Source organism: Arachis ipaensis, chromosome B08, assembly GCF_000816755.2.
Source record: "Arachis ipaensis cultivar K30076 chromosome B08, Araip1.1, whole genome shotgun sequence".
Lineage (NCBI taxonomy): Eukaryota > Viridiplantae > Streptophyta > Magnoliopsida > Fabales > Fabaceae > Arachis > Arachis ipaensis.
The window spans coordinates 23,191,858-23,216,055 of NC_029792.2; the positions used below are offsets into that span (position 1 = coordinate 23,191,858).

The following is a 24,198-nucleotide window of genomic DNA, read 5'->3' on the forward strand; positions in this document are numbered from 1 at the left end:
AGAAAAATAAAAAAAAAACTTATTAAAAAAAATTTTAAAAAATAACTTATTAAAAAAAATTATTCTTATTAAATATAACTTATTCACTTTATACTATTTCAATTATTTTTATTAAAAATAACTTATTCAAACAAAATTCTACACATTTTTATTCTTTTTATTATAGATGTTATTAGAAAATTACATGCACATAAAGAGATTAAGGAGAAAGAAAACCATACAAATTCAAGACACATCTTCAGAATAAGAACATATATGCAAAGATGGAACAAACAACACAATAAAAAGTGCTACAACTTAACAATTCATAAAGAACATGCATTCACAAGAATCTACGATAAAAAGAAAAAAACAACAACTCTAACAATAACCAATAAAAAAGAAGGATGACGAGCATCATATAACAAAACTAAGTCCATCAACTAAAATAAATACAAAAATCAAACCACCAAATAAAAATATCATTTTGTACAACTCCAATATCAATTTTTTTTGTATTACAATTTATTTTAAATAAAATACCTTTTAAATTTAACTTTAATTTACGTATATTTAATTTAATTTTACAAAACATAGCCATTTTTAATATTTATTATATACTATCATTAATTTATCGTCCGCGCATCACGCAGGTCTCATTCTAGTTATTTTAATGTCTATTCTGATTGATGAGAGAACAATAACACAAGTTTTACGTCCCAAAGCCCAGACACCACCATCTTTTCCACACCATGAAGAAGTTGTTCCTCCTTGGCACCTGGAAGTGCAACTGCTGGAAGCAAAGGTTTCGACTTTTCACCACCCTTTTGAAAGATTTGGATACTCCTTGTCTTCGTCACGTGATTGCCACCAACATTTCCATTAGCAGGAGAGTTAAATCCGGCGGACCTGAATTAGCACGCCACCTGTTCGATGATATGCCGCTTCGAACTGTTTCCACTTGGAATACTATGATTTCCGGATATTCGCAATGGGGATGCTACATTGAAGCTCTGGCCCTTGCTTCCCTCATGCACCACTCTTGCGTTAAGCTTGACGAGGTCTCTTTCTCTTCGGTGTTGAGCGCATGCTCACGTTATGGGTCACTTGTTCATGGGAAGCAAGTTCATTCATTACTTTTGAGGTCTGGATACGAGAGATTTGGCCTTGTGGGGAGTGCTTTGTTGTATTTTTACATTCAGTGTTGTGGAATTGGAGAAGCTAAGGTAGTTTTTGAGGAGCTTCATGGCGGGAATGATGTGTTATGGAGCTTGATGCTTGCGGGTTATGTGCAGCGTGACAATATGGGTGAGGCTCTAGACATGTTTGAAAAGATGCCTAATCGTGATGTTGTGGCTTGGACCATGTTGATCTCTGGATATGCGAAGAGGGAAGATGGGCATGAGAGGGCTTTGGATTTGTTTTGGTGTATGAGGAGTTCTGGAGTGTTGCCTAATGAGGTCACGTTGTGCTCTATTGTGAGAGTTTGCACTAGACTGAGAGCTCTATGGCAGGGAAAGGTTGTTCATGGGCATTGCATCAAGGAAGGGTTTGCTTTTGATAATGCGATTGGTGGCGGGTTGATTGAATTTTATTGTGATTGTGAAGCCATAGGTGATGCCAAGAGAGTTCATGAGAGCATGAGAGGAGAAACTTATTTGAATGTGACTAACTTGTTGATTGGTTGCCTTATCTCCGCGGGAAAAATTGAAGAAGCTGAGATGATATTTTACAGGTTGAGAGAGACGAATCACGTATCATATAATTTGATGATTAAAGGTTATGCTATGATTGGTCATTTTGAGAAGTCAAAGAAATTATTCAATCAAATGAGTCTCAAGGATTTAACTTCCTTAAATACCATGATATCTGTATACTCCAAAAACGGTGAACTTGATGAAGCTGTGAAACTTTTTGATAAAACTAAAGATGAGAAAAATCCTGTGACATGGAATTCGATGATGTCTGGTTGTATTCAAAATGGCCAGTACATGAAGGCATTAAAATTATACGTGAAGATGCGTAGGTTGTCAGTTGATTATAGTAGATCGACGTTCTCTGTTTTATTTCGTGCATGTTCATCTCTAGGTTCTTTTCAGCAAGGACGGTTGCTTCATGGCCACTTAACCAAGACACCGTTCCAAGCAAATGTTTATGTTGGGACTGCCCTTATAGACTTCTACTCCAAATGTGGTCGCTTGGCTGATGCTCAAAGGTCATTCTTCAGCATTTTTTCACCCAATGTAGCAGCATGGACAGCTCTTATCAATGGGTATGCATATCATGGACTAGGATCCGAGGCAATTTTACTCTTCCACTCGATGTTAGTTCAAGGAGTTGTGCCAAATGCTGCTACTTTTGTTGGCATTCTTTCTGCCTGCTCCCATGCCGGTCTAGTTGATGAAGGTTTGAAAATCTTTCACTCGATGGAGGAACTTTACAAAGTAACCCCAAGCATAGAACATTACACATGTGTGGTGGATCTTCTTGGTCGATCAGGCCATGTAAGAGAAGCTAAAGAGTTTATTAGAAAGATGCCTAATTTGGGGAGCTTTACTACATGCATGTTGGTTCTGGAATGACATGGAAGTAGGGGAGAAAGTTGCTGAAAAGTTGTTCAGCTTGGATCCGAACCCGACCGTGCCTTTGGTAATTCTGTCAAATATGTATGCGGTGCTAGGTAGATGGGGGCAGAAGTCAATTCTTAGGAAGAGATTGCAGAGTGTAAAATTGAGAAAAGATCCAGGGTGCAGCTGGATTGAATTAAACAATATTCATCTTTTCTCGGTAGAGGATAAAACACATCCTTATTCTGATGTTATTTATGCAACTGTAGAGCATTTAGCAGCTACCATTAATTCTAGCATACCCTTCAATTATCTCTATAGCAGCAATGGCAAACATCATGGATAATGTAAAGTTGCAAACTGCAAATCCTATGTTACTTCAGATTTGGTCACTGAACTGAATATTTCTCGAGAGACCATTGAGCTTTAACTATTTTAGCATCGATTATGCGTAGGATAATATATCATGGTTTGCCTCTAAATCAATAATGAAATTACTTGATTGTGTTAATCATTTAACATATTTTATGCTTTCATCAGAAGTAGCTGATGTGAGTGACGGAGAACTAACCAGCTACCATTAAACATATTACTGCCCAATCTCATTGTCTCATAGGGTTCTTTAACACTTCAATCTGAAAGACAACAATTGGTAAAATTCGGCATGGGGCCTGTGATTTCCTTTTAACTTCTATGAATACTATCTGATATTTCTTTATCTACAGCAAATGTATTATTTGTAAATATTCACATTTTAATTTAAAGACTAACTTCTCAGTTTTGCTTGATTAACATGGAACTTTTTGAAGTAAGAACATTGGCAAGATAGCGTTATTACTTTTGAGTTATATGAATTTAATTTATTTTTCAATGCTACAATGCTAAATTTGTAAAGAAACTCAACTGATTCACCTCTTTGTTTCAGGAGGACCTGAGAAAGGATTGGCTAAAGGGCTAACCACAGAAGAATCCATTCATATACTTGTTGAATAAAATGATTCATCTGAAATTAGTCACCAAGTTCATAAAGAAATAGTTCAAATAAAAAAAAGGTGAGTACTACTTGTTGAAAAAATTGATTTAATATCCATATGCAGTAGAAATTGTATAATTGCTGAAGGTCTTAATAATAGATGCAAGACTTAGATGCAATGGAGAAGAAAAGTCATGCTGATTTTTTATAACAGTGCATGGTCCTTACCAGGGGATCTTTTGTGCACATGTAAAGTAACGTAGGCTATCACTGGTTGCGCCTACTTATCTATGGTGCTTTGGCTTTAAGTTTTGGTACCATGTTCTTTGACATTGGCTGAAGCAGTGAATCAATTCAGGTACACAAATCAACCTTGAGACACATATTGCACAAAATTCAACAATCATAGCTACATTATTTGTAGCAAAAATTTTAATAAACCTAATGTTAAAGGCTTAAATCTTGATTTATTTGATGTCAAGCCAGAACTTCACTGCTTGTATTTGTTGTTACATTCCTTACCTTCATTACTGTTGGTGCATTTCCTTCTTTTGTGGAAGATATGAGGGTAAACTACTATTTCTGTTAAGAACAAACTATGTGACATAATTATACCTATACCACCCTGTTATGTGCACTTACGTACTATTCATCCACTATTTAATGGGGCGTGAGCTCTGCCTAGATTGGAACTCACTCCTCATCCAACGTGGATGAACAATATTTAGGCAGAGAGCGCAATAATGATTGTATTCAAGAAACATTCTAAATATGATCATGTCAAATTACTGAATATGTTGGTGAAATGATCCATAATTAAGTGTTTGAAAGAGAAAGACTCAATGGACATTATGGGGTAACTGCATACACCATTAGCAACACATTATCTTCAGTTCCATTCTTGCTATTGATGTCACTGATCCCTGGAGCAGTGGTTTATTACCTAGTTGGACTTTACCAAAGACACCAAGAATTCATCTACTTTACATCTATACTTTTTGTTTCTGTCTTTTTGGTTGAGGGTCTCATGATGATTGTTGCAAGCATTGTCCCCAATTTCCTGCTAGGCATAATCTTCAGCACCGGAATATTGGGAGTGATGATGTTGGATGGTGGATTCTATAGGCTTCCAAGCGATATCCCTAAACCGTTTTGGAGATACCCTTTGCATTATATTTCATTCCACAAGTATGCATACCAAGGATTGTTCAAGAACGAGTTTCAAGACCTAACATTCACCGACAATAATCAAGATGGAGGAGCTATGATAAACATTAGTGGGGAAGAGATACTTAGAAACTTGTGGCAAGTGGAAATTGGTTACTCAAAATGGAATGATGTTGCTATATTGATAGGAATGGCAGTGACATACAGAATTTTGTTCTTGGTGATCATCAAGAGCTTTGAGAAAGTGAAGCCTATTGTTGTGACAGCAATGAATAATTGCCCGCAAGCAAAGTTCAGGTTCACTAAGGTGACTAGACTAGGAGCAATGGCATGATTCATTTGCTTGCTTGCCTTGCAGAACCATAATAACATATAATATAATCATATATTTGCTTAGTATGTGTGAACTGAGGTTATTATAATACTTGAGAAGAACTGTATATAATTATTTCTTTTTTAAGGAGATCAGATACTGAGTAATAGTGGTTATGATTATCGTATGGATTACAAGATTGCATTGCCCATGGATGAATAAATCTGAAGCTTGCCTTCAACACTCAAGCATAATTCCTGAACTAATTGGATGAGAGAACTGATTACTCGACCAACCTAAATTGGTTTACAAGACAATACTTATGTACCAATCAACAATAATATATATACAAATTAAAATCACCAAAATAAATCACAAACCTAGCTACTATAGATTTAATTTGAAAATAATTATAAGCATACAGTTAGATTTATGTTTGGGTTTATGCTTCATGACTTAGTGCAGAGTTATCATCATTATTCTCCATCACTAGTGTTTCTCGCTTGGGAGACCCTGAAATGAATGACACAAAAAATGGCTTCAACTTCTCCGTAATCTTGATGATCAAGAAGAACAACACTCGATACACCAAAATCATCCCAAGCAAGATTCCGAGATCGACCCACTTGGAGTAACTCATGTCAACTTGCCACATGTCCCTCAGAATCTGGTCACCACTAATGTAGGAGCCATTTCCATCATTTGTTGCAAAGCTTAGCCCTTGAAATTCGTTCTTGTACAATCCTTGGAATGCAAATCTATGAAATGCAACATAGAACATTGGGTATCTCCAAAATGGTTTGGGAAGATCATTGGGCAATCTGAAGAACCCTCCGGCCAGCATCATGATTCCTTGGATTCCGGCGCCGCTTATGATTCCCATTAGATAGTTTGGGACTATGCTTGCAACTATCATCATTAGGCTTTCAACCAACATGAGGCAAGAAAACAGAACACATATGAAGTAAACAAAATGGTCGAATCCTCTTTGAAGATGAGGAAGGTAATAAGCTATGGCTCCTGGAATCACTGATACTAGAACCAAGTACGGCACACTAGATACTGTGTTCCCAATTACAAATGCCACAACACCATAATGCCCATTCAATCTTTCTCGTTCAAATACCTACGTATATATATAACAACAATTCAATTAAAAATAGTTATTTTTACTAACATGACATTATTTGATTGGATGCATACGAAAAATAGTTTTATACCAACAGTGCATCAAAATTAAATTCTATATTGTGATGAATAGTTCTTTAAATTACCTTCATGACCTCCACAAAGGAAGGGAATCCACCAATGGTCATGAAAGTTATGAATGAAGATTCAAACATAAGAAGTGCTCCTCTGTCCTGAATTGTGCTGAAACTTGTACCTAGATCATAGAAAACTGTGGCAGTGGCTATGGCCAATGCAATGTATATTCCAAGACGTAACCAATAATAGCCTAGATCACGAAACATGTTCACGCATGATATTTTGGTAAGAACAATGCACTGATTAAGGAAACCAGCACGCCTTCTCTTCTTATGATCTACTGATCTAGTCTCCTGAAACATAAATTGAGTTATGGATCAATGCTTTTATTATAGCTTATGAATGCACACGCAATAGACATGAAATGAAAGAAACCTGGTTAGATAGCATTGCAACTTCTTGTTGAACTTGTTGGTTAATTTCAGATGATTCATATGCGCTTATAAGGATTCTAATTGCTTCTTCTGTAGGCACTGTTCTAGTGCCAGATAAACCCATGTCAGTATCCTGAAATAGTAGTTAATTCAAAATACCATCAAATTATTTCTGAATGCTCTCAAGTATCTTCAAGTGAAGCTAATCTTAGTTACCTGATCAAAATCCTTGTTTATAGTTTTCAGTAAATGATCAGAAGGGTTTTGGAGTGCAGGACATGGAAAACCATTGGAAGCAAAAAACTACATACATTGAAACAAAACCAGAATTTAATATTATAACTAAAACTAAATGAATTAAAAGAAGAAAAAAAGATACGAACCTGAGTAGCAGTTGAGGCAGGTCCAAAGTAAACAGTTGTACCAGAAGAGAGAAGACAAAGGTTATGGAAAAGTTGAAAGACTTCAGTGCTTGGTTGATGTATTGAAGCAATAACGGTTCTTTGAATGCCATCTTTCTGAACAAGGTTTGCAATTCTTTTCATGACATAATAGGAAGCAGCACTGTCAAGTCCACTTGTTGGTTCATCAAGAAACAAGAGCCTTGGGCGTGTTAGGATCTCAATGCAGATGCTCACACGTCTCTTCTGACCACCACTGATTCCTTTAATGCCCCAACCTCCAATTCTTGTGTTAATGGCATCTTGCAGACCCATTTCTCTTATTGTAATTTCTGCTCTCTCTCTTTTCTCTGCCTTGGACATGGAATCAGGTAGTTGGAGTTGAGCTGAGTAGTGCACTGCTTCCCTCACCGTTAAGGTTGTTAATAAGGTATCATCTTGTGTCACATATGCCTATGCCATACATTTAAACTCTTGCTAATTATTCAAATTAATTAAGACTACTACTTAATCATTATTGTGGCATGGTAATTTTTAGTATTTTTCACCATCATTTAATCAGCACCAATACTAAAGTGTTTTTAACAAATTAATTTTACTAATTTATATGTACAAATTTTGAAAATTATGATTACAAATAGTATTGATTTTTGTGTATAAATTCTGATAAATATAAGTACAAATTATATGCTTCTTGTATGTAAAATTCATGTAAATATGAATACGAATTATTACTGGCTAAATATTAATAAAAAATAATAAATATTATAGTGTGTGGTTTTGTACCGAGATTCCATAGGCCAGCGCTTCTCTGCGACCGTTGATGAGAATCTCTCCTGTTTGTCTTGTGTTTGAATCTAATCTACCTGAAATATGAGTTCAAACATATAGCTCATTATTAATAATGCATTTACATATATCTTAATATTAAAATTCTTTTGACAAATATATATTATTAAGTATATATGATTGCATTAGAAAAGGTATATAACTCGGTTATTTACAATCTTACATTCTTTTAATAAGTACAGACATTTTATTAAATGATCACAATGTAAAACTTTGTATTATTAATTCTTAATTAACATTTCTAAGATAAATTTAAATGTATTCTATGGTTATGTGTGTGTTGTATTTTATATTTGATATCCCATCATGTAATCTTCTTTAAATAATGTCACTCGATCGAGGGATAGCACATAATTTAAAAAAAAAATGGAAAGGTGTTAAATTTGTTCTTAGTTTATCTTAAAATAATTAATGTCAATAGAAATATCAAATCAGGAGTTTCAATGATGGGTTCATTATAGTTCAATTGTTTCTAATTATCTTCGTGTGAAGTTAATAGTTAAAAATTATTCAGATAATTTGAAAAATTTGATTAAATTATCATCTTTTTTTTTTCTAAAAATAGGAGACTCAAACTCGCAACCTCTTAGATGAGTATGGAGAGACTATGCCATTTGAGCTATTACTCATTGACTATTTAAATTATCATCTAATAATTATCAATTATTAACTTTACATAAAAATAATTACATAAAATTTTCATCTTTATTTTATACGATCTTAGATCCATGTACCTAAAAATACGGAATTAAGTACAAATGCTGCACGCCTATTTTTAAGTATTTTTTAAAATCATATATGAGTTATTAATTAAATATTTTTGTTCATATATATTAAATTATTTTATATTTGTGTAAATTTTTTTGGATACTAATAGAGTCAGAATATGTGCAGGCGGAAAGGAGGTGGTGTAAGAATGTGACGTACCTCGGGGGGAGAGCCAGTCTCCCCCTTATATACATGTCAGTAGTGGGCCCCTCAAGTGGTCAGGCCCATACCCTCAAGGGCGCTGTCCCACGGCTGTGTGCAAGCCGTACGGGACGCGTGTCCGGGTCGGGTGGAGGGCGTGTTGTTGGGCCGGCGGGAACTCGGGTCGGGTTAACCCGCGTGAGTTTGGGCCAGGCCGTAACAGTGCCCCCGACGTGTCAGCGATGGCCGTGAGGGCCATTGGTGGCGCGTCATGCCTACGTTCGTACGTTGTCGTTGGGTCGGCTGATCGTGGGAGAGACACGTCTCTTGTGCGCGTGTCTCTTGATCTGCTGTGCCATCTGTTTGCCGTTTCGTTCTCCGCGCTGGGCATTTAATGCTCATAATGATTTGAAAAAACCTGCGGGCAAAGACTATCTTGCCCCTGCTTCCTTTCGCGCTTTTGGAAGTGGTTTTTAAACAGTTTTCTCCCTATCCACCTCCCACTCTTACTATTTCCAACTCCTTCTCTCCCTAACATCCAAAGCTTCCAGTGCGAACTCCCTCCTGCTTCAACTTTCAGTCCAAGTTTCCTTCATCATTCCAGGTAATTTTTTGGTCTCTTTCCTTTGGTATCTGTGTTATGTCCTGCTGCTGTGCGATTGCAGCTTGCGTTTGTTGCATGGCTAGTTTATTTTTGTTGAAAGGTTTTTCAATGTTGGGGTAGGTGAGTTAGGGGAGGGGTACCATTCCAGGATAGGTTTTTTGGGTGGTTTATGTGGTAGGCGTAGTTTTTAGCCGTGTTTGGTCACGATTGGGTTGAAAAGGCGTAGTTTCTGAGTTTTTTCGGACTCCCGACCTCATAGACTAACGGAGTGGTACCCCGCTGTAGGTATGCCTCGCGTTGTCTCCCGGTCTTCCGGATCTGGTGCGGCTTACGACCCGTATGCTTGGGTGACCGACGATATAAGGAGCTCACCCAACCAGATGGGTTTGGAGGAATTGACGGAGTTCCGGCAAGCCGGCTACTTGTGTGGGGGGACTGACGAAGAGGCCAACTACGAGGCCATTGTCCCTGCTCCCCATGAGCGTATTTATGAGCTCAATTTTCACTCCCCTCGTGTCCCCGATTGGATCTGGTTTTATAAGTCCATGTTCACGCAAGTTGGCATTCGGATACCGTTCTCCGAGTTTCAAATGGCGCTGCTGAACCGGATATCCGTCCCCCCGTCTCAGCTTCATCCGAATAGCTGGGCTTCGATCCGCTGCTTCGAAATGGTCTGCGAGTACTTGGAGCTGCCGATGTCGGTGGACGTTTTTCTTTTTTATTTCAACCTTACCAACCCCTCCAAACAGGGGAAGGCGAGAAAAGGGTTTCTTTCTTTCCGTTCTGCCCAGGGTAGGAAGATTTTTAGCCTTTTTGAGGATTCCTACCACGGTTTTAAAGATAAGTACTTCAAGGTTCGTCCCGTCAAGGGTCGTCACCCCTTCTGGTTGTCGTTAGAGGGGGAGCGCCTTATCCAGACTTACTGGAGTTTTGGCGCGGGGTCGAATCCTTTCGTCAAAGTGACGTACAAAAGGTTGTCGGCTGTAGATAAGCAGATAGCCGACGTCCTTTTTGCTATCTTTGAAAAGAACCCCGTGAACCCGCATCTTCTTATGGGTGAGCGGGAGGCCGCCAGGAGCTATATTCGTGAGTTGTCTTCTTTGTTTGCCTATGTTTCTTTGTCGTTGTTTTTCTCTTTCCGATCTAACGACTAACGTGCCTGTTGTTTGTCGCAGTGGAAATGTCTGCTACCATGACCGGTCTTGAGAATCTGATGAAGACCTTTTTTGAGGCAAGTGATGACGAGAATGCCGAAGAGAAGGACGTCAGTAAGTCGGAGGGTCCTTCGGGGGAGAAGGAGAGCCAGGCTTCCCCTACCCGGGATACCGAAACGTCGGGAAAACAGGGCGTAGGGGGCCAGGTTTCCCCTACCCGCGAGGAAAGGCCCACTGATGGGCATGTGACTCTCACCCCTCATCCGGATAGTGATGTGGAGCTTATCCATACTCCCAAGAAGCGAAAGATGTCTTCCAGCCCGGAAGGGGCCCTTACCATAATGGAGAGGAACTTTGATGCTACCAAATTCATTGACTCCCAACTGATACCCGGGACAGAAGAGCATTTTCATGAGACCGAACTGTCCGGGCAGGCGAGGTGGATGTATCGCACCTTGCTTCGTGGGGCCGTGATAGCTCGGAAGGCCGAATTCGAGTTATCCGGTATGGAGGCGCTTCGGAGGAAGCTTGAGTCTTCTGCTAAGGCAAACAATGACCTTAAGGCTCAAGTTGAACTCCTCCAGGGTCAGCTGTCCGAGATGGGGGGAAAGCTTAGTGCTGCTGAGGAGAAGTCGTCGTTTGTTGCGGAGAGGTTGAAGGCATCCGATAAGACCGTGGCCCGGCTTCTTGAGCGCGAGATGACATTGGAGGGTCAACTGAACGCCGCTCAGGGTCGGGTTGTCACCTTGAAAAAGGAGCGGGAGCAGGCCGTCTCGGAGGCGAAGGCCGCTAAAGCAGAGGCCGCTGAGCTTAAGAAGAAGCTTAAGGTGGCCAAGGAGCAAGGGAAGAATGCTATCTTGATGACCGAAGATGCCCTGAAGGCTCAGCTGAGGATCGCTGCTCCTGATTTCGAGACGTCGTCAATTGGCGTTTTCAAGACTATCCAGGACGGAAAAATCGTTGATATGCCGAGGAAGTGAAGTCTTGTAACTTAGGATATTTTGTAATGCATTTGCTGAACAACCTGTTGTTCGTTCTTTGTTTTGACTCTTGATAAGTTATACTTGTTTGGTCGTTTGGCCGGGTTGTCGTTTATTGTATTCGTTGTTATTTCTCTTGGGGGGCTCGCGCCGGTTTTCCCGTTTTGTGATAGTTATGGCTTGGATTGCCGTGGTCGTGTTGTCGTCGCAGTGGTCTTTGGCCGTGACTAAGATGGCCCCCGGGGTGATCAGTCCCGGTCTTCCGTTTTAAGGTGCGCTCGTGTGCGTCGCACGTAGGGAGGAAGTAAAAAAGCAGACAAGTAGGCAAGCATGAGTAAAAAGCAAATTAACTAAGTATGAGTTAATCGTTAGCCAAGCAATTTAACCAATATGGCGAATATTTGACAAGATAAAAAGGTAAATTGTCATGTGGACAAAGCGGGTATTTACTTATTTATTTAAGTTCTTAGTTCGGCGAATCGTCTGGTCATGGGTAGAACCTTCTCAGGTTACCCGCATTCCATGTTCTGGGTACTTCCTTGCCGTCGAGTCTTTCGAGCTTGTAAGCACCTTTGCCGAGTACTTCCCTTACCCTGTAGGGTCCTTCCCAGTTTACCGCTAGCTTGTCTTCCCCTGGGGTCGGGACGCCGATGTCGTTGCGTCGCAGGACGAGGTCCCTTTCCTCGAAATCTCGTTTGAGGACTTTTGCGTTGTAACGCAGGGCTATTCTTTGTTTCAGCGCGGTTTCTGTTAGGTGAGCTATCTCCCTCGTTTCCTCAATCAGGTCTTTCTCGACTGCTTCGCTCATGCCCGCGAGCAGTAGTCGGGGGCTCGGTTCGCCGTTTTCGACTGGTATCACCGCGTCGACCCCGTATGTCAGGCGAAAGGGAGTTTCCCCCGTGGCGCTTTGCTCGGTTGTCCTGTAAGACCATAAGACGGAGGGGAGTTCGTCAGCCCAGCTCCCTTTCTTATTGTCTAGGCGCTTCTTTAGACCAAGGAGGACGACTTTGTTTGCGGCCTCTACCTGCCCGTTCGTTTGGGGGTGTTCTATTGAGGAGAACTTTTGCTTTATCCCCAGGCCAGGGAGGAATTCCATGAACTTCTTGTCGGTGAACTGGGTCCCGTTGTCCGAGATAACCACCTCCGGGATACCGAAACGGGTTATCACCTGCCTCCACATGAACTTCCGGCAGTTGGAGGACGATATCGTGGCTAGTGGCTCAGCCTCCACCCATTTGGTATAGTAGTCAATGGCGACGATGAGGTATTTGACTTGTCCTGGGCCGACCGGGAAAGGTCCCAGGAGGTCGACTCCCCATTGTGCAAAAGGTCGTGTAGTCGTTAGCGAGCTTAGCTCGGAGGCCGGTGCCTTGTGGAAGTTGGCGTTTTGTTGACACTTCGTGCATTTTCTGACGAATTTCTTTGAGTCCTTCATCATTGTCGGCCAGTAGTATCCTGCTCGGATGAGCTTCCTTGCTAGGGCTTTGCCCCCGATGTGGTGTCTGCAACACCCCTCGTGGACTTCTCTGAGCACGTAGTCCGTTTGGTCGGGGTGCAAACACTTCAATAGGGGCTGGCTAAGTCCCTTTTTGAATAGTTGTCCCTGTATGATTGCATATCTGGCCGCCTCCCTTCTTAAAGCTTTGGCTGCTTTCTCATCTTCGGGCAACTTGCCGAGTTCCAGGAAGTTGGTGATGGGGTCCAGCCATGAAGGGCTCGACTCCGTCAAGTGGAGGGTGACCGTTGGTTCCTTCACCATGCCTTGGATGAGCGACCGGTTGCCCGATCCTGGCTTTGTGCTCGCAAGCTTCGACAAGAGGTCTGCTCGTGTGTTCCTTTCTCTTGGAACGTGCTGGACAATGACCTCCTGGAACTGGCTTGTCATTTGCTTAACCTTTTCCAAGTATTTTTGGAGGAGGGGGTCCCGGGCTTGGTAGCTTCCGTTTATCTGTGAGGTGACGACTTGGGAGTCGCTGCATACTTCGACCCTCGTCGCCCCGACTTCCCGAGCCAGCATTAGTCCGCCTAGGAGAGCCTCATATTCTGCTTGATTGTTCGACACTGGGAACTCGAACTTGGTCGATTGCTCATAGATGACCCCTGCTGGGCTTTCCAAGATGACCCCTGCTCCTCCGGACGTTTGGTTGGAGGCTCCGTCCACATGAAGCCTCCACCGTGTGCCCGTTTCCTCGGGAGGGTCGCCCGTTACCTCCACCAAGAAGTCTGCCATTGCCTGGGCCTTGATTGCATGTCGGGGCTCATACTGTACCGAGGAAACGGGACAAAGCTGTCAATCTCCCAGCAAGTCTCTGGACGTCTTTGATGCAACCCGGACTCTTCATTTGAAGGACCGCTTGGAATTTCTCGGGATTGGCTTCCACTCTTCTTTGAGTGATCATGAAGCCCAGGAACTTTCCGGCCTCCATGGCGAACGCGCATTTGGGCGGATTAAGCCTCATGTTGTGTTGTCGTAGGGACGAGAAAACGCCGTTAAGGTCGCTCAGGAGATCGTCAGGTCGTGCGGTCTTTGCGAGTATGTCATCCACATAGACTTCTACTGTTTTGCCCATGAGTTCGCTGAATATCTTATTCATCAACCTTTGGTATGTGGCTCCGGCATTTTTTAGACCAAACGGCATTACCTTGTAACAATAGATGCCCCCTGGCGTTATGAACGCCGTTTTTTCCTCGTCGGGTCGGTGCATCGGTATCTGATTGTACCCTGAGTAGGCGTCCATGAAGCTCAGATATCTGTACCCTGCCGCTGCGTCGACGAGTGCATCAATATTAGGTAGGGGGTAGCAGTCCTTGGGACAAGCCTTGTTGAGGTCAGAGTAGTCCACGCACATTCTCCACCTCCCGTTGTGTTTTTTAACCAGAACCACATTCGACAACCAAGTCGAGTAGTCCAGTTCCCGGATGAATCCCGCTTCTAAGAGGCTGGCCGTTTGCTTGGCCACCTCTTCCTCCCTTTCCTGCGACATTTTTCTCCTTCTCTGGGCCACTGGTTCGGCTCCTGCCTTTACGGCCAGGTGATGCGACATGAGCTGGGGATCTATCCCGGGCATGTCGGCAGGTGTCCAGGCAAAGAGGTCGGCATTGGCCCTGATCATTTCCATCAAAGGCTCCTTTATCTCGTGGGGGAGGTTTCTGTTTATGAATGTGAATTTATCGTCCTCCTCGTCGACTCTGAACTTTTCCAAGTCTCCTTCTGGCTCTGGTCTGGGTTTGTCGTCTACCCTGGCATCCAGGTCGGCCAGGAAGACCCCTGACGCTTCCTTGGATTTTTTCCTGAGAGAAAGGCTGGCGTGGTCGCAAGCGACCGCCGTTTCCAAGTCGCCCCTGAGGGATCCCACGGATCCATCATCGGTGATGAACTTCATCATCAGTAGTTTCGTACTCATAGCTGCCCCCAAGTCGTTAATGGTCTTTCTCCCCAGGATGATGTTATAAGCCGTCGAATCTCGTAATATCACAAAGTCTGCCATGACTGTTCTCCGTCTTTGCCCTTGTCCCACAGAGGTCGGGAGTGTGATAATTCCGTCCGGCTTGATGAAGTGGTCACCTAACCCTACCACACCGTGCTGGTGGGTCGTCAGGTCGGAATCTCTCAATCCCAAGGCATCGAAAACGTTTCGGAACATGATATTTGAGTCTGCCCCCGTGTCTACCAGGATTCGTTTGATGAGGCCAGTTCCGACCCTAGCCGTGATGACCATGGGCGGACTTTCCGGCGCCTCGTCGAACCATTGATCCTCCGGGCCGAAAGAGATAGTTGGGAGACCCTTAAGACTTCTAACGGGTGAGGTGGAGATCGCTAGGACCTTGGCATCTTTTTTCTGTGCCGATTTCGACTTCGGGGCGGTATTTCTGGCCGTTACCACGTTTACCACCGTGAGGCCGTGGTCGTCACCCTCTGGTTCTTGTCGTCGCCTCGTTGGTCGGGATCTATCTTCGCTGTCGTGGTCCCGGTTGCGTCTCCTTGGTTCCCTTATAAGGTGGGAGAAATCGGCGAGTTTGCCGTCCCTAATAGCTTGCTCGAGGGCGTCCTTTAGGTCAAAGCAGTCTTGGGTCTTGTGCCCGTAACCCTTGTGATAATCACAGTAGAGGTTCTTGTTTCCTCCCGTCCTGTCCTTCAGTGGTCGGGGCTTCGCCAGTATCCCCTTTTCTGCTATCTGTTGGTAAACTTCTATGATCGATGCCGTGAGGGGGGTGTAGTTGGTGAACTTCCCAACTCGGGGGAACGGTTTGGGTGGTTTACTCGGACCGCCGTCCCTGGCGTGTTCCTTTGGTCTTTCTCTGGCTTCGAAGTGCCGGGCTTGGTTATAGGCCGGCTGCCGTTTATTGGCAGCCACAACTCGGCTGACTTCCTCGTCATTAATGTATTCTTTGGCCACGCACTGGATCTCTTGCATTGTCCAGACGGGCTTTGTGGTGAGGTGTTTCCTGAAGTCCTCATTCGAGAGCCCGTTCGTTAAGCACAAACTTGCCACTGAGTCCGTCAGACCGTCAATTTCCAAGCACTCGTCATTAAAACGGTCCAGGTACTTCCTGGTCGGCTCTCCGGGTCTCTGTGTCACCCCCAGCAAATTGATTGGGTGTTTGGCTTTGACAATCCTAGTTGTGAATTGAGCCAAGAAGGCGTGGCTGATGTCGGAGAATTGGATCACCGAGCCTTGCGGGAGGTTGTTAAACCACCGTATTGTCGGGCCCGCTAAGGTGACCGGGAAGGCGCGACATCTGACCTCATCTCCCACCCCTTCTAGGTTCATCCTGGCCTCAAAGGCCGTCAAGTGTTCCAGGGGGTCTTGCGTTCCGTCATACTTCATGTTTGTCGGCTTGTCGAAGTGTTTCGGTAGTCGGACCTCGAGTATGGAGCGGTGGAAAGGAGTCGCTCCTATTATGACGGGTCCTCGGGCAGTTCTTCTCGACTCGTTGTTCTCGCGGTGAGCCTCCTCGTCGCCTCTGTTCGACGCGCGCCGCCTTTCGTGTCGGGCGTAGATAATGGGGTCGCGACTTCTTCTTCTGGGGCGTACCCGCCCCCCAGTGCTCTCCGACTCGTATTGGGGACTCGGTGTGCGCCTCGAGCGGCTCCTTGAACGGGATCCCACGACTGTGTGCAAGCCGTACGGGACGCGTGTCCGGGTCGGGTGGAGGGCGCGTTGTTGGGCCAGCGGGAACTCGGGTCGGGTTAACCCGCGTGAGTTTGGGCCAGGCCGTAACATTTACCCTGCCGTGGAATCAAGTTTAACATAAGTAGTGATATTAATGGGTAAATTAAAAAGTAAACCTCACGTAACGATTAAATCATTATGTAACAATTTTTAAGTATTAATAATTTTATAAGAAGACAAGTGTAAATTAAAATGTATTCCGATGTACTCTTTCTGTACTCTTTCTGCTAGGGTTTAGGTATGAGTGACGGAGTGAGCGGGGGGTTCACGAAGAGGGTGACACACAGTGAGGTAACCAGTAATGCTGGCGGTAGAACTAAGGGGAGAGCGTCGGGGGTTTGTATCTGGTGAGAAGGAGGAGGATACTAGGGTTTCTAAGGAAGAACATGGCTTTCAAAAGGTTTCCTTCCGCGACATGGTGACTGGATAGAAGTCTCCGTCTCCTATGCTTTGGAATGAGGCTTTAGATGGAGAGAGGCTAGCCAAGGTGATCAAAGGGAACCACGGGGATTCGCATCCTCCTCGGGTCATCTTCTCAGAAGAAGGGCTGGCGGCGTTATCTGTACCATATAAGGAAGCGATCGTCGTCAAAGTCTTGGGCAAGCATATGAGTTACACGGCAATGGTGCATAAGTTGGGTATGGTGTGGAGATTGAAGGGTGGGTTTCAAGTTCTGGATGTAGGAAATGGTTATTTTCTGGTGAAATTTGATGCTTTCGAAGATCGGGAGAGGGTATTACTTGGTGGTCCTTGGATGATATCTGGGTTCTATCTTACTGTAAAACCATGGTCACCTGAGTTCTATTCAGAGGAGGAGGTTTTTGGATCCACCATGGTATGGGTACGCTTTTACGGCTTAGGGATTCGTTACTACCATGAGAAGGCTATGTTGAGGATCGTCGCTGCGGTGGGAAAGCCAGTGAAAGTCGATGTAGCAACTAAGATGGCAGCAAGAGGGAAGTATGCGAGGGCTTGTGTGGAGATTGATTTAGGCGTTCCCATTACTCGTAGTGTTGAGGTGGATGGGAGGGTTTTGGATGTTGAATATGAAAGCCTTGAGTTGGTCTGCAATACGTGTGGTTGTTATGGGCATGTTGGTGTGGACTGTAAATTGATTAGTTCAATTTCAGCGAACATTGATAAAATAGGGGTGAATGAAGACAAGGAACAAGATCATGAGAAGATAGATTAGGTGCCATTTTCTTCTAATATTGAAAAGCCTTTTGTTTTTGGTAGTACTACAATTGGGATAGATAAGAATAAGGATAAGGAAGTGCATGTAATGGAAGGGGCACATGCAGGGGATACAACGTGGACCAAAGTGGAAAGAAAGGCAAAGGGCAAGAAGGTCTTTTTGGGTATGCATGACCAGGATAAGTCCAAAAAAGTTTATGTGGATAAATCTTCTAATTATGTTGCTAAAGGAGAACCTGCTATGAAAGGCATCAATGTGGTTGAATCATCTTTACACATAAGTAAGGGCAATCAAGTGTTAAAACAAGCGAGGAACTTTAAATTAGCTTCGTCAGGTTTTACCTCTGCTCAAGGTGTGACGGGTGGCAAGCAAGGACCTGGTTCAGAACGGGCAGGGGCTTATTCGCAAGGCGCGGGGACTTCTAAAATGCCATTCAAAAGCAATTTAAAGAGATTAAGGCCTAATTCTTTTCAGAATTCTCCGGTTGAGAATGGGCACAGTGTGGTTACAGTGGAGACCCCACTCACTACCCTCAAATAATCTGAGGTGTGGGTCTCACTCCAAGTAATATTAATATGGATTGTGTAAACATTATAGCTTGGAATGTGAGAGGAGCTGGAAATAAGCTGGCTCGGGTGCATCTGAAACAATTGGTAAAGAATTTTCATCCGTACGTTTTTATCATTTTAGAGACTCATTGTGCTTTCCAAAAGATGGCTGTCTTTTGGAACAGATTAGGTTATACTCCTATTCATATTGAAGAAGCTCAGGGGCATAGTGGAGGTATTTGGGTGCTTTCTGCATCGCCCGGAGTATCTTGCAATGTCGTGGCAGCGAGTTCGCAAGTGGTGTGTGTTGAATTTTCGAATAGCGGTTTTTCTTGGGTCTGTGCAGCAATTTATGCAAGTCCCGTTCCTAGCAAAAGGGAAGAAGCTTGGAGGGTTTTGACAGATTTTTCTAGAAATTATTCAGGTCCTTTATTAGCTATTGGGGATTTTAATGAGATCCTTCTTTCATCTGAGGTTAAAGGTGGGAACTTTGTCTCTCGAAGGGCAGAGCGGTTTGGAGCTCTCCTAGATGAGTGTGGTTTGATTGATTTGGGAGCCCATGGATCTTTGTACACTTGGTTCAGACATATGCAGGGTAATCGGTTCATCTCGAAGAGGCTGGATAGGGCTGTGGCTACTGATGCTTGGTGTTTTCGTTTTCCGAAAAGCTATGTGGAGAATTTGGCGAGAATGCATTCTGACCACTGTCCCATTATGATACAATGTCAAGGTAATGATAGAAGAGTCGGGGTAAAACCTTTCCGTTTTCAAGTAGCTTGGTCTTATCACCCAAGTTTTTTGTCGGTGGTCAGGGGTGCTTGGGACAAGGGTAGACCCAATCCTATTCGTTGTCTTTCTCAGGTCAGAGATGATGCTTTGGCCTTTAACCGAGATGTCTTTGAAAATATTTTTAAAAGAAAGAGGGAATTGGAGAGGCGTGTGACCAGTATCCAACAGCGAATGGAGAGAGTTGATGCTTTATCCCTTATACAGGAAGAAAGGGAGTTACAGGCTGAATATAGTAATCTGCTTATGCAAGAGGAGTTGTTTTGGTATCAAAAATCCCGAGAGCACTGGGTCAGATTTGGAGATAGAAATACTAAGTTCTTTCATATGCAAACCATTATGCGGAGGAAGCGTAACAAGGTTCAGGGGTTGTTTTTGGAGGATGGAAGATGGAGTACTGATCCGCAAGAACTCGAAGAATGTGCAATTGGATTTTATAGAGATCTTTTTTGTAATGTGGAACAGGTAGAACTTGATGTGATGGGGGATCAGGAATTACCTTCTTTATCTCGTGAGGCTATTGAAAGTCTCACAAGAAATGTTTCTAAAGAAAAGGTTAGGAAGGTGGTTATGGGCATGAACTCTTTTAAGGCCCCAGGTGCCGATGGTTTTCAGGCTTTTTTCTTCAAGGAATATTGGGAAGTGGTTGGTACAGAGGTATGGGAACTTGTTAAGAAGGCTTTCGCTGGGTTTGATCTGGATAGTGCTCTATTTGACACTTTGGTGGTGCTGATTCCTAAAGTTGATAACCCGTCTCGCATGAAAGAGTTTCGTCCTATCAGCCTCTGTAATGTCATCTACAAGATTATAACTAAGGTGGTTGTGGAGAGGTTACGACCTTTTCTACAAGATATCATTGGTCCTCTGCAGGGAGGGTTTATTTCTGGAAGGGGTGCCCCAGACAATATCATTGTAGCCCAGGAAGTTCTCCATTTTATGAAGAAAACCAAATCAAAGAAAGGTGTTCTTGCTTTTAAAATTGACCTAGAAAAGGCTTATGACAGGGTGAGCTGGGAGTTTTTGGAGCAATCTCTCCTAATGTTTGGCTTTCCAGGTACTATTGTTTCTCTTATTATGAAATGTGTAAAGTCTTCCTCCCTTTCTCTAATGTGGAATGGTAACCGGTTGGATGGTTTTCAGCCAAAGAGGGGTTTAAGGCAAGGAGACCCGATGTCTCCTTATTTATTTGTTATTTGTATGGAGAGGTTGAGTTGCCTCATTGCTAGGCAAGTGGAGGTTGGTAGATGGAAACCAGTGACTGTGTCTAGGGGAGGTCCTGTAATCTCCCATCTCCTTTTTGCAGACGACCTTATCCTTTTTTGCAAAGCGAAGAAATCTCAAGTGCTTCATGTTTTGGACACTATGGCCACCTTTTGCAGAGCATCTGGTATGAAGGTGAATTTTGACAAATCTCGTGCTATCTGTTCTATGAATGTTTCTAGACAACGCAAGGATCTCTTCACTGGTATTTATTCTATCCGATTTGCTAATTCTCTGGGAAAATACCTTGGTGTCCCCCTTAAGCATGGCAGAGTTACTAAAGCTGATTTTAATGATGTGGTTAATAAGCTTACTAATAGGCTAGCATCTTGGAAAGGTCGCTTCCTTAATAAAGCTGGTCGGATTTTGGGCCAGTAGGAGCGAGGGTTGAATTTCTTGATATTTGTGAGGCTGCTTTGACCATTGAAGATGTTTACCATGATGGAGTTTGGCATTTGGAGAGGATTTACTCTTTTATTCCTATGGACTTAAGGGAAGACATTCTTAGTTTAGTACATATTTCGGCTTCTGGTCGTGATTTGAGTTGGAGTTGGGAGCACACTCTTTACTCTGCTAAACAAGAATATTTATGGTTAATTCAGAATAAGTTGAATTGGGATAGGAATATCAATTGGCTTTGGCTTTGGAAGGCGCGGGTCCCTGAAAAGTTGAGGCTCCTAATGTGGCTTTGCCTTCATGATGCTGTACCAACTCAATATCTGCGTTTTTGGCGACATCTCTCCTCCTCATCCTTATGTACACGTTGCAATCAACTTCCGGAGACAATTCTTCATTGTTTTCGGGATTGTGAAGTGGTGCGATCAGTTTGGGTTTCTCTAGGTTTTTCTGATGTGTGTTTCTTTGGCTCTCACGAGGTGCATGATTGGTTCAAGCATGGCCTCCTCAATGAAGGTTGTTCCAAATTTGCAGCTATAATATGGTCAATTTGGCAAGACAGAAATATGGGTAATTTTCAGGGAATTTTTGGATTTGCTGGGTCAGTTGCATACAAGGCTCGCAGGTGCATGGTGGATTTTGAATATACAACTCAGAATCGAGTGTGTTGCATCCAGGGATTAAAATCTCTGTCTTGGTCTCCGCCAGAACCTGGTGCTTGGAAGTTAAATTGTGATGGGAGTGTGAACTTGGGAGATGATTGTGCTGGTTTTGGATGGGTAATTCGCGATAGCTCCAGTCAATGGGTAATGGGATGCTCAGGAAATTCCTTTGGATCTAGTGTCATCAAGATGGAGTTGTGGAGTATATGGAAAGGTTTGGCTTGGGCTTGGGAGGCGGGTCTTAAGCTTGTTGTCTGTGAGACAGATTGCGCATCAGCTTTTGAGCTAGTGACTAGTTGGCAAGTTCCATTCTGGCATCTTGAAAAAGAAGTGATACAACGGATCTTTGACTTGAAGTTAAGAAGGGATTGGGATATTCGTTTTGAGCTTATCCCAAGAGAAGCTAATGTCGTGGCAGATCGGTTGGCAAAGATGGGATCTGGAGGTAGCGGAGCTGATGAGGTTCACCTTTGGCACCAGCCGCCAGAGGTGGTTTGTCCTCTCTTGCTGTTAAGAACCTGATTTCTTTTCTTTTTCTTTTCTGCTCTTTTATTTTTTCTCTTGGTTGTTCACCAAAAAAAAAATTTTTTTTATCAAAAAAAATTTAATTAAATTATTTATTCAAACTGAATCTAAAAATTGCTACTACCATGATCATTTTGAACTTTGCTTAATAGGGTTATCTCCCCAGCCACACAAAAATGTTGTGATTAATTAGCCGCTGGATTTGCTTTTTGACATTGTTTATAAAGTAAGTACTGAAATGATAATTATTAAGATGACCAAAACAAGATTAATCACCCATTTCCATTTCTTCGCCGACCAAATCATATTGTCAATGGTTTATATCATCAAGAAACTCGGGTCGGGTTAACCCGCGTGAGTTTGGGCCAGGCCGTAACATTTACCCTGCCGTGGAATCAAGTTTAACATACGTAGTGATATTAATGGGTAAATTAAAAAGTAAACCTCACGTAACGATTAAATCATTATGTAACAATTTTTAAGTATTAATTTTATAAGAAGACAAGTGTAAATTAAAATGTATCCCGATTTTTTGAATGAAATGAAAAAGGTATGCCAATGAGTTATAACTCAAATGACATAGTTTTTCCATACTCAATTAATAGGTTGCAGGTTCGAGTCTCCTATCTTTGGTAAAAAAAAAAAATGAAAAAGGTATATGAGTAGATAGATAGGGAAATATGAAATACCTGCTAAGGCATCAAGAAGGGTAGACTTGCCAGAACCAGAAGGACCCATTATGGCCAATAGCTGGCCCGGTTTGGCATAACCGGTTAGACCGGCAAGAATTGGTTTGCTTCCTTTGTTTCCCATTGATGCAGTCACCCACACATCCTTCCATGTCATATACATACACATACCCTCTTCGTTTCTCTTATTCCCCTTCTCATCATCATTATCATGCTCAATCTCTACCACCATGGCTTCAGATCGTGCAGGATAACATGCCATTATTCTTATACGCGCCAATTTCAGCTTCTACTTCGTTCCTTATTTATACACGCAATGTGTCGTTTTTCTTGAATGTCTTTAATTAAGACTTCCACTTCTTAATTAGTTGTTCAAGGTCTAACTTCAATCGCCATAATAAATTTCAACGTGTTTTAATAGACAACTATAACTAATTCTTACCCACTTTCATTTATTTTATTTTCTGGAATCAAATTTTCTTTTAATTTTACCCTATCATTATTAAAGTAATAAATATATTTTATTCATTATTCATATATCGTTTACTTTTTCTTTGAACATTATAATTTTTATTAAAAAAGGAACAAGAGGCTCAAAAGCCGCCGTAGTCCACGTTATATGAATCCAAATTTTTTAAATATAAATTTAAAATTTTGATAAATATTAATTTTAATTATTGATGTACTGCAATATTGTATTATAACATAGACAAAGTTATTTAAAAAACAAAATATGTATCAAAAAATAAATGACACGTGACATGTTGTTAGGCCCTTGACTTATAGGTTAGTGTTGTTAATTTTATTTTATTTTATTTAAATACAAATTTTAAAGTATCTTTTATTGATATTATTTTAGTATGTAAAGTTAGGATTATTATTGTTGTACTAAGAACATAATTTAAAGGCCTAGCTTATTAGGTTTGTAATTGGTGTTAGCTATTTTTAAGGATTTACTGTACTGTTAGTTAATCAAATATCTGTTTTTATCATTAACATAGTATTCAATCTCAGCAACTTCAGTTTCTCCCGTTTCCTCAATTCATCAATAACTTAACACCCCATCAATTTACTCAGGTCATACCATTCATAGAACTTTCCAAAGCTAAGTCACCGTCTTCTAATCTTATTAACAGAGAATATCTAATTTAAACTACCTAACTCACCCTCACTAGTCTTAAGACCTAATCACTAGTTATAAGTCTTAAATAGTATTTAAGGAAGTTTAGAAAGCTAGAAGAACCATTGAAATGAAGAAAAGCAAGTTTTCAGCAAAACAGGGATCATGCATACGCACGCCCCTATCTGCGTACGCATAGTATCAAAATTTCCATGTCGCATACGCATGTTACACTTGCGTATGTGAATCCTCAAAACAGCAAGCGAGGCTCGCGTCGCGTGCAATATGCCGCATACGCATGCCAGTA

The 24,198-nt window shown here is 42.3% G+C and overlaps 2 protein-coding genes and 1 pseudogene across 2 annotated transcripts; 2 read left to right on the forward strand and 1 right to left on the reverse strand.

Moving 5' to 3' along the window:
• LOC107612974 overlaps positions 1-3,597 on the forward strand; it is a 24,427-nt pseudogene extending 20,830 nt beyond the window's left edge.
• Positions 4,183-5,184, forward strand: LOC107610757 (ABC transporter G family member 11-like). The gene is made up of 2 exons (XM_016312760.2): positions 4,183-4,189; positions 4,341-5,184. The coding sequence occupies exons 1-2, from the start codon at positions 4,183-4,185 to the stop codon at positions 5,018-5,020; spliced, it is 687 nt and encodes a 228-aa protein (XP_016168246.1). The 3' UTR covers positions 5,021-5,184.
• Positions 5,112-23,048, reverse strand: LOC107610758 (ABC transporter G family member 11). Its single transcript, XM_016312761.2, has 7 exons — positions 22,772-23,048; positions 7,827-7,906; positions 7,023-7,493; positions 6,856-6,942; positions 6,641-6,772; positions 6,274-6,558; positions 5,112-6,125 (listed from the first exon to the last, which is right to left on the reverse strand). Exons 1-7 carry the CDS (start codon positions 23,031-23,033, stop codon positions 5,442-5,444), a joined length of 2,001 nt encoding a protein of 666 aa, XP_016168247.1. The 5' UTR covers positions 23,034-23,048; the 3' UTR covers positions 5,112-5,441.

Bases quoted from the DNA above. Each gene is read 5' to 3' on its own strand.
- LOC107610758 (XM_016312761.2), bottom strand. From the start codon at position 23,033: ATGGCATGTTATCCTGCACGATCTGAAGCCATGGTGGTAGAGATTGAG. The intron at 7,494-7,826 runs GTACAAAACCAC...TGTATGGCATAG, and splicing joins CGCTGGCCTATGGAATCTCG to GCATATGTGACACAAGATGA. The intron at 6,559-6,640 runs GTTTCTTTCATT...TTTATGTTTCAG, and splicing joins TTGCAATGCTATCTAACCAG to GAGACTAGATCAGTAGATCA.